General features: G+C 40.0%; 1 protein-coding gene across 1 annotated transcript in view; it reads right to left on the bottom strand.

Moving 5' to 3' along the window:
- FHIP2A (FHF complex subunit HOOK interacting protein 2A) overlaps window positions 1-10574 on the bottom strand; it is a gene marked incomplete at both ends in the record, with an annotated part of 32835 nt that extends 22261 nt beyond the window's left edge. Inside the window, 2 exons of the mRNA XM_079714346.1 lie at window positions 3357-3435; window positions 10530-10574. Coding sequence (XP_079570472.1) covers window positions 3357-3435; window positions 10530-10574 — 124 coding nt within the window. The remainder of the gene's footprint in view (window positions 1-3356; window positions 3436-10529) is intronic.
- Between the last annotated feature and the right edge of the window lie 5495 nt (window positions 10575-16069).

Raw genomic sequence — 16069 nt, 5'->3', positions numbered from 1 at the left:
AGGACATATATGTACCAAATTTGATATAGTACGGGACAGCTGTTAAGAGCATGAGACCTGGAGTTGGACAACTTGAATTCAAATCTTGGCTCTGCCACTTTTAGCTGGATGACCTGGGCAAACTGTTTAAGCCTCAGCACCAACTTCTGTAAAATGGAGTTAATCAACACCAGTAAGTGCTGTCGTATGATTTCAACGAAATACTCTGTGTAAAGCCCAGTGCCTTAGTGCATAGTAAGAATTCAAGAAATGTTAACTTATGATGTCTTACTTCATATTCTTCTAAAATGAGTAGCCTAGGGCTAATAAAAAAGTGTGTAATTTTATTTGAAATCTGCGTTTTAAAAATGTTTTTTCACCTGTTTTACTGCAGACTTTATATAAACATTCCAGGAAAGAATATTTAAGCATGGTCTGATTATACTTATTTATGGAGAAAAATAATCAAAAAGACTTTTTTTTGAGAAATAAATAAACTGTAAATTTGACTTGACAGGATTAAAATCCTAGCTCTCAAGAAGATCTAGTTTCTGCTGTCCACTCTCATCCCAAACCATGTTTAGCTCCCTGTGCCTTTGCATAAGCTATTCCTTCTATCTGAAATGCCCCTGCCCTCCTTATCTACCTCAAAGCCTACTGCTCATCCTTTAAAGCCCAGGTCAGACACTGCCTCCTATTTCTCCCTTCTTCCTTCTCTCTCTGTGCCTGATTCACTTTTTTGTCCCATACTTTATTGTAATGTACACACTTGTTTTTGCTACGAGACTGCAAAAAAATCATTTAAAGCAAGAACTCACAGGCTTTCCTGTAAAGCATTTCCTTAAGACCATGGAGGGGTGAAAAATTCACAAGGGCTAAGAATAGTCATTTGAAAAGGCAGCTCCTCTCAAAACACTTTTCTGTAGATCTGCTGTCCAAACATCCAAATTAAGGTAGAAATTATATTTTACACTTAAAGGTGTATATGTAGATATAGGTAGTCTGATTTTCACTTACTATACAAATATGAAGAATTTCTTTCTTTTAAAGAAGAATTATCTATGACCACATCAGCTTATCAGATCAACTATTTTTTTTTCATGTTTCCTTTCAGTTAAAAAACATGTGTCCAATCTGCACATCCACTAGCGTTTACCTATACATTCCTCAAGGGAGCCCATAGTGCTATGTAGCAAGGCTACTCTATTTCCTTACTTCAGAGGTTGCCAAACTTCAGCTCATGGGACAAACCCAGGCTTGTCAGCTGTTTTAATAAAGTTGTACTGGAACAAAAGAATGCTATTCTTTTATTTATTGTTGATGGCTGCTTTTGCACGATAACAACAGAATTGAATAGTTGCAACAGAGACTGCATGGCCTACAAAGCCTAAAATATTTACTATCTGACACTTTACAGAAAAATTTTGCCAACCTTTGACCTAATTTATTCACATTTCCCCATATTCACTCTTCAGTCTACTCACTAAGAAAAATTGAAGCAACCAGAAAATAACTGCCAAAGACTCCCTATACCATGTCTACCCCTTTCCTGAATCTACACCCATATGTTCTTTTTTCTGCCTTAATTTTATGGATGAACTGTCCACAAGTCTATGAAGGCTAAGCCTCCACTAATGCACTCGGATCCCATACCCCACTTGCCAACTTAAGGATAGGGCTCAGAAATGATCTCATACGACTCTCGTACCTACCTTTCCTTCTCCACTAGATCATTCTAGTATGTTCCATCTTTACAAACAATTTAAAACCCCCTCAATGCCACATCTCTCCTGTGGCTGTCGCTCCATGTCTCGGTCCCCCTTTCCACTAACACTCCTCAAGACAGCAGTCTCCACACACTGTCTATTCTCTGTCCATTTTCTCTGCAACTTCCTCCAATCAGGTCTCCTCTCTCTTCCTTGCTATTAAAAGGGCTCTTATCAAGACCACTAATGAGCTCCTCATGGCTGAATCCAATGATCCGTTCCCAGACTTCATCAGCTTGACATCATTTGACACTTGGATCCTTCTCTCCCCCTCCAGCTTCTACACACCATTCTCTCTTGGCTGTCTGCTACCGAACTGGCAAAAGCAAAATCTCCTTTGCTATCATTCTCATTTTCCCAATCTCTAAACACTGAGTGCAGGGGCTTAGTTCCTGAACACTTTCCCTCTTCCATCTATCCTTAGCTATCCCTAGATAATCTCACCCAGTCTCAAGGCTTTAAATCCTACTTACATGCTGATGAGTCTCAATTCCATATGTATAGTTTAGGCCTCTACCCTAAATTCCAGATTCCTATTTCCTACTGTCTACTTGACATATCCAATTGCATATATAATGGGCGTCTCAAACTAAACATGTCCACAGTGCCTCACAAACCTGTACTCCAACAGTCTCCCCATACTCAGTGAGTGGCCCTCCTATTTTTCCAACTGCCTGAGCCCCAACATTTGGAGTTATGCATGACTCTTACTCTCATACCCAAGATTCAATGCACCAACAAAGCTTTCTTCAAAGTATACCCAGAGGACAATCACTTCTTACACCTCCACCCTAGTCTGAGCCACCGTCATCTCTCAGACCATTGCAATAGTCCCCTAACTGTTCTGCCAGCTTCACCTCTGCATACTTTCAATCTAATTTTCTCACAGAAGCCAAAGTGATTCCTTTAAACCAGATTATGTTACACCTCTAACGGCTTCCCATCTTAGAGTAAAAGCCAAAGCCCTTACAATGGCTTACAAGGCCTTGTGTGAGGCTGCACCCTCACCTGTCTTTTGTCACCTCCTCCCATTTCCCTCCTTGTTCACTTGCTCTAGCCACACTTCCTTGTGGTTCCTAGTATAAGCCAAGTGCTGCACGCTCCAGCCTCAGGGTTTGTGCGCTGGGTGTTCTCCTGGAACTTCTCCCCCACGTGCCCCCAGGCTTGCTTCCTCCTCCTTCAGACTTCAGCTCAGAAGTCACCTGGGGCAACAAGGCTTTCTGTAATCTTAAACAGCCATCTGCCCCTGACCCCCACTCCCCAACACACACCTCTATCCCTTTTAGCCTGCTTCATCTTCTCCTTAGCACTTATCATCTGACACACTATGTATACTTGTCTATTTATTGTTCGCTTCCTCCCAATCAATACATAAGCTCTGTTAGGACAGAGAGTTTTGTCTGTTTGATTGTTATATTTCCCAGTGCCTAGAACAACGCTTACACATAGTAGGTGTTCAACAGATATACTTTTGAATGAATCTACGAGAGTAATTAAAAGTAAAATAAATTGTTTATAAGTTTAATGTAAAATAATTTTGAAAACTAGTTTGAAATGTATTTTAGCATTTCACAAATTTTCTGTTTAATTAATATTAGCGTTGTTTCTTACCCGAAGTCTCTATGTAGTAATGGGTAATTGCCTTCCAGTGATAAACAAAATCTTCTTGTAAAGGAAGAGAAGGTGCAAGCTACACAAACACAAACAAAAAGACCACAGCAATTAAGAAAATGGCATTAAAAGTTTCCCATTAAGTATAACTCTGTATTTGTCTACTAATGATGCAAAAGCAGAATAAGAATAAGGGGTGAGCTTTAATTTGATTCTTTTTTTTTTACAACTTTATTGGAGTATAATTGCTTCTAATTTGATTCTTTATGTCAATATCAAAGAGAAACAAAATGAGTCAAATCCAAGAAAGTAAAAATGATTTATTAAGAAAGAGGACAAACACATTTATCAGCATTATTATTATATTATAGTATTGGGTATTTTTCCCCCTCCCCTGACACTAGTTACTATATATATGGCTTCAAAAGTAACAGCGTTACGTGACAACACAATATTCTATTACTAAATATCAGTAAAATGGAATTATCGCTAACCAGGGATCTTTGTACCTAGGACTTTGAAATGCAAGATAGTAAAAAGGCTGCTATGTGATTAGTTACACATCACCAAAGTCAACCCTGTAATCAGATTAAAACTGTTCCGTATTTTCAATGACATACAGAAGTGAATCTTTTCGTTTTAAGCCTAGATTAGGCAGTGCATATTTTTAGCAAAACAACTACATGAACAAGACACTACCAATTTAAATTCCACAAAGTCAAAAATGTTTTACATTTTAATTTTGAAATTTACTTCAGAAGTTTGAAGACCAAAATTATATCCCTTCAGCCATCTCATAGCAAATTTACAAGTATTTCAAATGGGTGTTAAATGGATAGAAAAAGATTTGGATGTACCTTCTAAAACATTTTCTTGCCCTTAAAAAGAGTGAGAGAAAGAGAGAGAGAACTCTCTCTCAGTCCTAGTATCATCATAAATTCTGGTCAGAAAGTACAGAGTTGACCCAGTTTACTTAAGAACAAATAGGTTTCGGGCTTCCCTGGTGGCGTAGTGGTTAAGAATCCGCCTGCCAATGCAGGGGACAGGGGTTCGAGCCCTGGTCTGGGAAGATCCCACATGCCGCAGAGCAATTAAGCCCGTGCGCCACAACTACTGAGCCTGCACTCTAGAGCCTGCGAGCCACAACTACTGAAGCCCATGCGTCTACAGCCTACGCTCCGCAACAAGAGAAGCCACCACAACGAGAAGCCTGCGCAATGCAACGAAGATTAGCCCCTGCTTGCCACAATTAGAGAAAGCCCACGTGCAGCAAAGAAGACCCAACAAGCCAAAAATAAAATAAATAAATTTATATAAAAAAAAGAACAAATAGGTTTCTATTTTGGGAACCTAAACTATGGCAGCATAGTCGTCCATTTTCATATATTCATCTAAACAGATGACCTAAGAGGTCATGTCACTCCTATACTTCTACTTGTTCCATTTTCATTTCTTGGAGTCTCCTGGAGGGACCTCAAAGTTCGAAACCCTGTCAAAACAATTTCCAAACTCTTGAGCAAATTATAAACATTGGTCATGATGTCTTAAGTGTTTCAATCCACAGGATGAACTGTACTTAGGAAAAAAATGGACCTGAAAAATTTTCAGCAATCATCAACATCTTAACGCTAGCTTTTTCATATGTGCGTATTCGTACCACTCTGAATAGTACTGAATTAAGAAAACATAAATATTCATCTTATTTCCAAATAGAATGCTATGAAAAATTTTTAAAGACTTTAAGATCTTTAACAAAGGAGTTAAAACCTTTGGGATTATATACTTCAAGAACATGGGGAAAGAAATAACTTGTAGGAGATTGAGAAAACAATTAAAAAGAAAAATAGGAAAGAAAGAATTAACTTGGGAAAATAATCTTCCTGAAATTTTTAGATTAAAAAGTCTGTTTTAATCAGCTACTTATTTTTAGAATCTTCCTCAAAACACATAAAATTTCTCTTGTTTTTTGGGCCTGGTTTTTTACACACCAACTTTATGTAGTGTTAACAATTATTATTAATTAATTATGTATTAACAATTGGGACAAACCCAAATGAAATTTGGTGTTTCAAAAAATGTACCTAGTTTCTTATGTGTAAATATTATGACTTGTTAAATTTTTCCAAGGGAATTTCCAGGGTATATATGGAATTACAGCATCCTTGTTCCAGATTATTTCACCCAGGGGATTTAACTCTATTTAAAAGGAAAGTTACTAAATCAGAGGTCTTAAATGATTTGTGTCTGGGCCTTTGCTGTTACAGTCAAATTCAAAGCAGGATGGTGTTGCTTACTTGTGAATCTCTTGCAGAAATTTGCTTTAAATAAGAAACCTATTTACGGAGCCAGTGAAACAGTTCTAAATTGCTAATAATTTAGTAACAATCTTGTTCAAACATGAATAAATTTTCTTATTTAGGTAAAACTTCCTAGTAAACATGCCTCTTTCATTTCAAATTATAACATGCAAAATATATGTTTTATCATTACCTAAAAACATTTACACTCTGGGTTAAAAAAAAAAAAAGATGTGTGAATCAGCATGAGGGGATTCTAATGTGAGTTAACTTCTTACAATACAGAGATTAAATTTTTGAAAATTCATGCGATCGATAACTATCTCAACCAAAAACTGACCTGAATATCTAACCTGGATATCACTTTCCCTGAGAAGTCTTGCCAGACTTCCTGCCAAGGTTAGTCCTTTCCAAACACATTTGTGGCACCCGCTCCCTGACTGACTGCTCACTCTCTCCCAGCCCTTATCCCATGTTTGTAATTGTTGAGTTATCCATCTTCTCCACTAGATTGTAAACTCAATGAGTTTACAAAGATTATATCATCTTGCTCATCACTGAATCCCCAGTTTCCAAGTCAATGATGGCAAACAGTAAGCATTCAGTACCGTTTATTGAGTGAATAAACAGCAGTTGCTACCATTTAATGAGTAGCTATGTGCCAGGCACAGTGCTACAAAGTTTACATTCACCATGTGGTCTTAAATTCTCACAATAAACTCTAAGACCCTGGGTCATTAACTGACCTGCCCAAGGAAACACTACTTGTAATTAGAAACCTGGACTCTTTCTCCAAAATGCCTACCACACAAAAGGACCTATCCACATTGATCACTCAGATGAGAACTAGTGTTCTCAAAGCCACATCTGCAGTCTCACGTGTATCATGAACATTCCATGCCCAGATCTTTTCAAATGCTTCTCCTCCGCTGCAACTTTCCAGACGCCCATCCTATCTTCTCTGCCTCTCCAAAGTCCAGCTCAAGTCTCACTTCCTCCAGGGAGCCTTCTGCAACTACTCCAACCCTAAGTGTTTACCCCCCTCCTCCTATAGAACTCACTGGCTGAACAATCATCCAGATAATAATAATAATTAACATTTATTAAGCACTTACTATGTGCCAGGCACTGCATTAAGCACTTCATATACACAATCTCATTCTAATTTTCACAACAATTCTATCAGATAGATACAATTATTTCCATTTTACAATGAGGAATTGAAATGTACAAAGACTAAGTAACTTGTCTAGTGAAAAAGCAAGGGACAGAGGCAAGCCTGGAACCCTACCCTGACTGGCTCTAGGGGCTAGGCCACACTCTTGTGCACTGCTTGTACTTTAACCAGTGTTTTGTTTTTGTCTCCCAATGCATTCTTACTGTGAACTCGCACTGTGCCATGCTTTCTTGGTGGGCTCATAAAATACTTACTGAATGACTAAAGGACTAAAGTTAAAGATCACTTGTTGGAAAAGAATACACTTAAGAAAACACTACATATGTTTCATCTGATGTTTTAATTCCTAGTGCAGAGTAGATTTTTAAGGAATTGCTGGTCCCAACAATCATCATTAACTCAACTATAATTTAAAAAGAAAATGTTGCATTCAAATTCTGAAAGATGACTTCCATTGAATTAATTAGTTAAGGTAGATGAAACTTTCTTTCCTGACACTGCCCTTTATCCTCTTGGAATAAATCTGCCCTCAAGGATGGAACCGACTGGAATTTAAAAGATATTAGTCCCTGGCAGATAACCTCACATAGACAAAGGCCCTCAACAAATGTTGAATTGTATGGAAGGTGTTTTATTTATCCTTTGGAGAAGCTGTACTAAAATGATCCACCTCAGAACTACACGGGAGGCCTGATTTTAGACATGTGACATGTGACAACTGGCTAAAAGAATAGATTCATTTCGTAACTCTTACTGGCCAATCATTTGTATGCTGAGGGAAAACTGTCATTTCTGAAACAGGAGGCAAGAGTTACATTACAGTTTTTGTTTTTGATCAAGGTGTGAATTTCTCTCCTAAATTCAAAATGCAGTCTATCAGCTTAATAACACATCTTCAAATACTGATCTTTGAAAACATCTTAGTTGTATTTCATCCTTCTTAAGTAGTTAACAGGAAATGTGAAGAAACCATTAATTAAACAATAAGGAAAACTCTACACTTAAACCCCATTTAAATGAATATGTATCTGGTTGACCCTAAAAAACCATTTGAAGGCTGATCCAATTGAATCAAGAAACCTAGGAAGGGACTTCCCTGGTGACACAGTGGGTAAGAATCCTCCTGCCAATGCAGGGGACACGGGTTCGATCCCTGGTCCAGGAACATGCCTTGGAGCAACTAAGCCCATGCGCCACAACTACTGAGCCTGCGCGCTCTAGAGCCCATGAGCCACAACTACTGAAGCCCCCGTGCCTAGAGCCCATGCTCCGCAACAAGAGAAGCCACGGCAATGAGAAGCCCGCAAACCACAACAAAGAGTAGCCCCTGCTCGCCGCAACTAGAGAAAGCCCGCGCGCAGCGATGAACACCCGAGTCAACCAAAAATAAATTAATTAATGAAAAAAGAAAAAAGAAAGAAACCTAGTAAGTAATAATACCAAAACGGTTGAGAAAACATTCGAGATTCACACAATGACACAACTGAAAAAAGGTCATGTCAACATCTGCATATAGGATTATCTCCCATCTCTGTAGAATGCTGATAATTATGATAATTGCAATACTGAATCAGAAAATGCTAATTGGGCATACAAATTAAAAGGAGTACAGAGAAAAGCTAATGAAATAAACTGAGGAATGGTAAGATTAGTACACAGAAAAAAATGTCAAGCAAATAAAGAAATAGAACTGAATAAATGTAAACCAATCTTGGGCTAGGAAAAAAAATATTCTTCAAATACCACAAAGGTGGCTTATTCAGCATTACATATGAGTTCATTCCCAAGAGAATGTTAAAAGGGGAGAAAAAAAAGTATGCCAAAAATTTTTCATAAGATTTAACCTCTTATCAAGGTAAACTGGGAAGTATCACAGCTGAAAACATTAATGCTAAGCAAATAAAAACATTACTTTTCTAAATGCAATGCATTAACTCCTAGGACCAGGTGAATATAATCCACTCTTAACTTTTGCTCACTAACCTCAGCAAAGTAGAGAACCTGGATATTACAGTGCCAGAGTCAGACAATTTACATGGATAATCTGGTAGGTGCTAACATATACAGTAATAAAAAGATAACGCAGACACAGAACACAGGCCTCTGGACAAAAATGAGTCTTTACTGGGAGAGCATAAAAGCCATCTTTCTTTTTCTAACTACTTATTTCTGTAAATATCAGCCTGAATTAGTAAAGAATATAAATAATGTAATAAATTTTTATTCCCAATTATCTCAGTATTTAGCTGTATTCAGTGTTAAAAATTAAATGATTCTTAGTACTTTAAGTTAAGGAATAATATAAAATGTAAATATCACTTTTTAAAAAATAAATTTCAGTTAAATTCTTAAAATAAGGTGCTGTAGATTGATTGTGTAGAAGCCAAGAAAGGAAAATTAAAAGTTGCCTTAAAGTCAAAAACTGTCACCTCCCAGTTGACAGTAATACTGCTCTTCATCTACGAAAAACCCTGTCTTGCTTGATTTGATACACTCATTTTCTCAAGAACTTGTAGTAGAGCTAAAATAACTCTTAAACATTTCCCACACAGCACTTAAAATAAAAATTGTATCGAAGTTTTGTTTCCATTACTGAGTTTTAAAAATCCATTCTATTTTTATCTGGCCATAAAAACTGTTCTATTGTAATTGGGTTTTGGGTTTTTTTTCCTTAAAGTTGTGTAGATTTGAATGTGCTGTATCACTCAAACTGAACATAGAAAGAAAATGACATTTTTAAAACTAGCAAAGTAACACGTCTAGCAAAACTGCACTTGTTATGAACTTCACAGGGTGCATTTTTCAATTTGGGCAATTCTGCCAGCGTAAAGCAAAACAACCAGAGTAAAGCAACTCGACCCCTTTCACTGAAACAGCAGGAAGACATCTTCCTGTTAGTTACTTCTCTTTTATTAGCGTTAGGATATTTGAGTAATGTCTCCCCATGCTTGTGTCTAAAATCCTCAAAGGAGGGCACAATTGCAGGAAAAACGACGAGCGTCCAGTAAAGGAAGAGGTGAAAGGAAACAGATGGTCCCGGTGCTGTGTGAGGGCTTGGAAGCTGTCTAAAGCGCCCTCGATGAGACCCTCCAAACCCCTATTTCACATCAATCAGTAAGGTCCAGCTGAGTTCGGCCGCAAGGCCCGTGAAAGCAAGAGCTGGCCTACGAAACCGGGTCGGGTGGGCTGCTTCCTCGCCAGAGCCGCGCCCCCCGCAAGAGCACCCCTTCCTGCCTCCCCACCCCCCAAAAACAAAACAAACCCAAGCAGTGTTAGGCCGTTTCTTTTGTCTTGGTCAACGCTAACCACTTGAGGTTAACGGCCAGGGAGTCCGGGGGAGAGCCCTGTGGCCCTGCCAGGTGCTCCCCGACTCCCCTTGTCCCCACCGGAGGAATCGGGCGACCCCCGACCCGGGCCGGGGGGCCGGTCCTGCCGGGGACCCCCGCCCACCCTCCTGAGCGAAGGAAAGGGCTCCACGCCCGCCCGGAGCAGGAAGGAGGGCAGGGGGTCCGTTCGGAGCCAGGCCCGAGGCCCCGGCGCCCGCCCGACCCCGCGGCGCCCGCCCCGGGCCTCGCCCCTCCGCGGGGCCGGGGACGCCGAGGGCCGTGCCGAGGCCGCCGGGCTCTCCCGGGGCCGGCGGAGGAGCGTAGGCCGGCCGCCATCCCCGGCCTGTCGTGCGCCCGCAGCCCGAGGCCTTACCGCCTCCACGGCGTGCTGCAGGATGGAGGTGAACTTGGAGAACATCCTGTCCCGGGACTGCAGCAGCCTCTCCCGGGACGACCTGGAGAGCTCCTCGATCCGCCGCCGCCGCCCCTGCTGCGGCTGCCGGGGCCGCTCCAGAGTGAAGGCCGGTGCGGAGCGGGGAGGACGAGCAGAGGGCCGAGGTGGGCCCGGCCCGGCCGCTTCGGGTGTGCGCGGGCGGCGAGGCGGCTCCGGCGGGCGCTGCGACGTGGCGGGCGGCGAGGAGGGCGTTCCAGGCGGACTCTGGGCCCGCGGCACTCTGGCGGCGGCGGCGGCGGCGGCGGCGGCGGCGGCGGCGGCGGCGGCGGCGGCGGCGGCGGCGGCGGCGGCGGCGGCGGCGGCGGCGGCGGCGGCGGCGGCTCCTGCTCGGACACGGTGGCAGCTCGGCTCGGGTTCCTTCCGCCCGCTCTGCCCGCCGCGGCCTGCAGGGGGCGCCGCCGCGGCCCGGGGGTGGGGCGCCCAGCCAGGCCAGGCCGGCCCTGCGCCGCGGGGGCCACACGCCGCGGGGGTGGTAGAGGCACCGAGAGGCCGCGGCCTGCCTGGGGCGGGAGTCGGGCCTGGGCGCAGCCGCCCCCCTCTTCCGGCGGTCATTCTCACGTTTTAAAAATTCAGCCGTTCTCACTCACTTTGCTTCTCCGATGGAAGTTAACATGCCGATTTTGTATGAAACCGTAGACATGTATGTACATAAAATTCAGAGGTTCGTCTTTTAAGGGCAGATTTGCAAGACCGGTAAGAAAAAGCACAGAATTCCCAAGGCAAACAGGAACCGTGGGTTTAAATGCTAAGAATTAGAACAAATCAACTAATGTAGATGAAATGGCTTTGCTAACTGTAAAACTTTATTATTATTTTTATTGTTGTCTTGTTATTATTTTATTTAGTTATTTATTTATTCAACATTAAAACAGGAAGCCCCAGGTGGACAAATGGTAAGATGATTCAGTTATTAATTTGTAACATGTTTGATAGTTAGAAAATGCATTCAGTATAGCATTTTCTGTTCAGCTTATCAGTTGATACTGGGAAACAACAGTGAGGGAAAAGAATCAGAAGAGTTTCTAGGAAATGCATAGTACAGATAAGTGGAGCTACAATGTAAGCGCTCGGATGGAGGCTTCTTAAAATACAGTGCAACAGTATATTTGTCAAGCCTTGAAGAAACAAGATTCGGGCTGGTAAAGTTTAGGTTGGGTTGATACAAATTATGAACATGTTCATATCCTGGAGAACTTTGTTTTTGCTTGTATCGGCATTTTATCAAAAGAACCACTAAATTCTTGATAAGATGAGGGTGAAGTAAGTGTTGCACAACCGGTGATGAAAATATGTATTGTAACTCAATTAGCTGAACAGAGGAAAAAGGCAGAAAAAGTAGCATCAGTGCAGAGTGGTGTTTAGGGCCAGTCTCTGGAACTGGGTAGCCTAGATTTAAATCCCAGTTATGCCACTCACTGTGGCAAGTTGTTTAACCTCTTTGTGCTTTTAGTTTCCTCATCTGTAAAATGGGAGTAGCACCTACCTCATGAAGTTGTATGTAAATTCCTTAATATACGTAAAATACTTTAACATGCCCAGTCCATAGTAAGCGATGCATGGACAATTGTTATTATTATTGTTATTAGTAATAGTAGTATTTAACAAAATAATAGGGCCAGAAATCAAGATTTAAGGAGGAGACTTTAACTAGTCTTGTGTTCTTTTCTCTCCTGTTTTTGCTACCTCTGTCCTTGGATAGCAGGTAAATTTGACCTTAATTCCCTGTATAGTAGCCCCCAGAATGCTGGAGGCAAATTCTGTCATTTGCTAAAGATCGAAATGTGCTCCTTATCAAACTGTAGGTAATTGTGTCTGCTTCAACCAAGAGTACATACTGTTTATTCTCATTATTATTATTCAGCAGTTTAAGATAGTTAGTCATATTATTAACTAATTATTTTCCTGACCTAATTGACATACATTTATATGGTGTTTTGTATTTTCATAATACCTTACAACCACTAATTGTATGAGGAGGTCTGTTTAAAGCAGGCTTACTTAGAGTTGTTTGTATTTGACAATGCCTGTCTTTTGTATACTTAATATAAGCACAATAAGATATATGTTTTGCTCTAGATTAATATCAATATTTAGGATGACGATTCATCTATTCGATATATAGGTTCCAAGACATGCAAGTTGGACTAGAATTATAATGGAGCGGATACTCTTACTTATTCTCATCCTAGAATGACACTAACATTATCACCAGCCTTTTGCATGGGCAGAGTTGAACCTACCTCAACAAAGTAGCTTATGACTTAAGAAAGCATAACAAAGGCTTTCCTGGGTCTCCAAAACACTTAGATACAGGTGCCTGAAATTCCTCAATTAGAACTTTATTTCTTCAGTCCTTTGGCTTAAGGCGAATAAGAAATTTAGTCCCTGCTTAAATTAAAATACTTTGGGGAGAGATAACACATTAAACTCTTATCATTCATTACACCTGAGGGTGAATGAATCTAAGTTCTTTTCTGAATAAAGTTTAATCAGCAAGGACACAGAAAAATCTATAAAACTGAACCTCGGTTGGGATGGAGTTGAAGAAGAAATAGAGTTAGAGGATACCCACTTTCAAGATTTGGCAGACTTCTGGAGATTTTCTATATATATTCCCTCTATCTATAGAATTCAGCAACATTCCCTTTCCAAATGTCACTAAAAATTACAGTAAAGAGATTTTTCAAAGTACACACCGAAAAAGTACAAATAAATTAAGAGATAGCAATAAAATTTTGAGAATTGGAAAGTAACTGTAAAGGAGGGAACTGATATGACTGACATAAGAAAGCTGAATCCCAAGGTAACAATTAAGGAAACCAAGAACAAAAGTGATATGTCAGTACATTCACAGAACCTCTCAATGGCTCAGGAATTGGTAGCATTAAGTACCTCTGGAAGTAGAGGTAAAAGTGGGACTGAAAATATCAGGATGGATTGAAAGTTTGTTTAGAACTGGATAGATGCATCCCCCCCACTCCACAAGATTGGCTGACTTCACCTTTCCCACCCTGGAATAACATTAGAGACTTTTTCCCAGAAAGGGAGGGGTTCCATACTGAGAGAAGAAAAAAAGAAGAAAGAGAAGGAGAAGAAGAAGATAAAGTGAAAATAAACCTTGTGAATGTTGAAGACGCACGTCCCCAACCCTCATCCTGCACTTGGCTCAAAATGTAATCATCAGGCTGATCCTTCCAGGTAGAAGACAGGAAGGATCCTCTCTGGAGAATCCATTTAGCCCAAGAGAAAAGACCCAAAGGTCCTGCAGAGGGAACCCAGACAAGTCTTCAGTGCAGCCCCCAGTTGACAAGCTCTGTCCACATGCTCAGAGCTTCAGTTTCTTCATGCACCTCTTTTAAATAGGATCACACAGCCCCGGGATCATCAATAACTTGAGGAAAGCTTACAACATTAAAGATAGAACCCAAAGGAAAAACACGTCAAAAAAGAAACTGGGAAGAAACAGAGTTGCTTACATTGAACAGATAGGGAAAGATGGGAAGAAAACTTTAAAAAAAAACAACTATTTTAATATCCTCATTAATATCCTCAGAGAGATAGAAGATGTTGCACCTATAAAATAAGAATGGTATGGTATTTTTAAAAAGCAGCATTTTGGAAACGAAAAAGAGACTCTTAGAAATCAAGAATATGATAACAGACATTTAAAAAAAAAATAAGGGTGGAAAATAAGCTTGAAAAAGTTTAGCAAGCTTAGACTAGAGCAAAAAAGAATGGAAAATGGGAGGAAAAAATTTTTTAAATTAGAAGGCCAGTCCAATGGATCCAACATCTGAAAAATTGGAGAGAATAGAGGGGGGGAATAATTGAATATATTAATTAATAATTTGATATAATTTTATAGATCTGAAAGACATGAGTTTCCAAATTGAGAGCGTTCATTAAACACCAGAACAATGAATGAAAATAGACTCACTCTGGAGGGCATTATTGTGAAATTTCAGAACAGTGGGTTCAAAGAAAGCTCCTACAAAACTTCCAATGAGGGAAAAAAAGAAAACAAGTTTATGCAAAGAATCAAAAATTACAATGGCATCATACTTTTCAACAACAAAATGGGATGTCAGAAGGCTTTGGGGCAATGCCTTCAAAATTCTGAGGTAAAATAATTTCAATCTAGAATTCTATACTAAGAAACTATCAATCAAGTGTAAGGGTAAAATAAGTCATTTCAGATGTGCAAGGTGTTGAAAATTTTTCCTAACATGCAGTCTTTCTCAGGAAGCTGTCGGAAGATGTGCTCCATCAAAACTCAGGGAGTAAACCAAAGGAAAACAGATAAAGGAATCAGCTAACAGAATCCACCATAAGAAGGAGGTAAAGGAAATTCCTAGAATGATAGTAAAGCAGAATCTCAGGAAGACAGCTATGCATCAAGATGCGATAGCAAACAACCAGTCCAAATTGGAGCAAGTCAGAAGAGAGTCCCTATAGAAACAGACTTGCTGATATAAAAGACAGACTAGTGGTTACCAAAGGGGAGAGGGAAGGGGGAAGGGGCAAAGTAGGAGTGTGGGATTAAGAAGTACAAACTACTATGTCTAAAATAAATAAGCAACAAAGGTACATTGTATGGCATAGGAAATTATAGCCATTATCTTGTAATAACTTTTATTGGAGTATAATCTAAAAATACTGAATCACTATGCTGTACATGAAAAACTAATAAAATATGTAAATCAGCTATACTTCAATTTAAAAACAAAAGAAGAGATTTCCTCAAGAAGATGGAACTGGTGGATAGCCTATCTATGTGTTTGAGCAGATTTATCAGATAGGAGGAGAGTGATATTGAATTAGTGATAAATACAAAGAAAACTAAGCAAAGGAAAAAAAAAAAAAGCTAGATCATTGTTAACACCAGGAAAAATATTGTGTAGAAATGTGTAATCATAGTATACACATGGCTCAACTGTAAATAGTGCTTACATAACCATAATAATGTAAATACTGATCTAATTAAAAATTATGGTATTGCTGCTGTACTTAGGGAAGATGAAAGGATGGATGTGTGATGGGTGGGGGTGGGGGTGTGTGTGTGTGAGTGTGAAAGAAAGCTAAATCTTTATCATCTGTAGTCAGGAAACATTAGGTATTGTTTAAAACCAAAATATCAAGAAGTGACACTATAAGCATATTATTTAAGGAAAGGAAGTATTTAACAAAAGAGCCCACCCAAAGCATTGAAAGAGCTTGCCTCTGTGAAGCAGGAAGTTGGGAGTTTTGGAGGAAGGCAGGGGCTTTCATAACAAACCTTGTAAAAACCTCTTGACCAACTGTATGCTAGTATAACTGATATGACCAAAGTTTGTTTGGCAAAGGGAGAAACTAAAGGCAAGAAACCATTTTTGGTGCAGACAAGAGATTGTAAGGGTTCTTAACTGTGGAAAATAGGAAGGAGAGGGTAGACTTGAAAGATGAGGTAAGATCAACCAAAT

The sequence above is a fragment of the Hyperoodon ampullatus genome (genome assembly GCF_949752795.1).
Source record: "Hyperoodon ampullatus genome assembly, chromosome: 1".
In the NCBI taxonomy this organism is placed as follows: Eukaryota; Metazoa; Chordata; class Mammalia; order Artiodactyla; family Ziphiidae; genus Hyperoodon; species Hyperoodon ampullatus.
The sequence above is the reverse complement of the archived record's forward strand: the minus strand, read 5'-3'. Positions and strand labels throughout refer to the sequence as shown.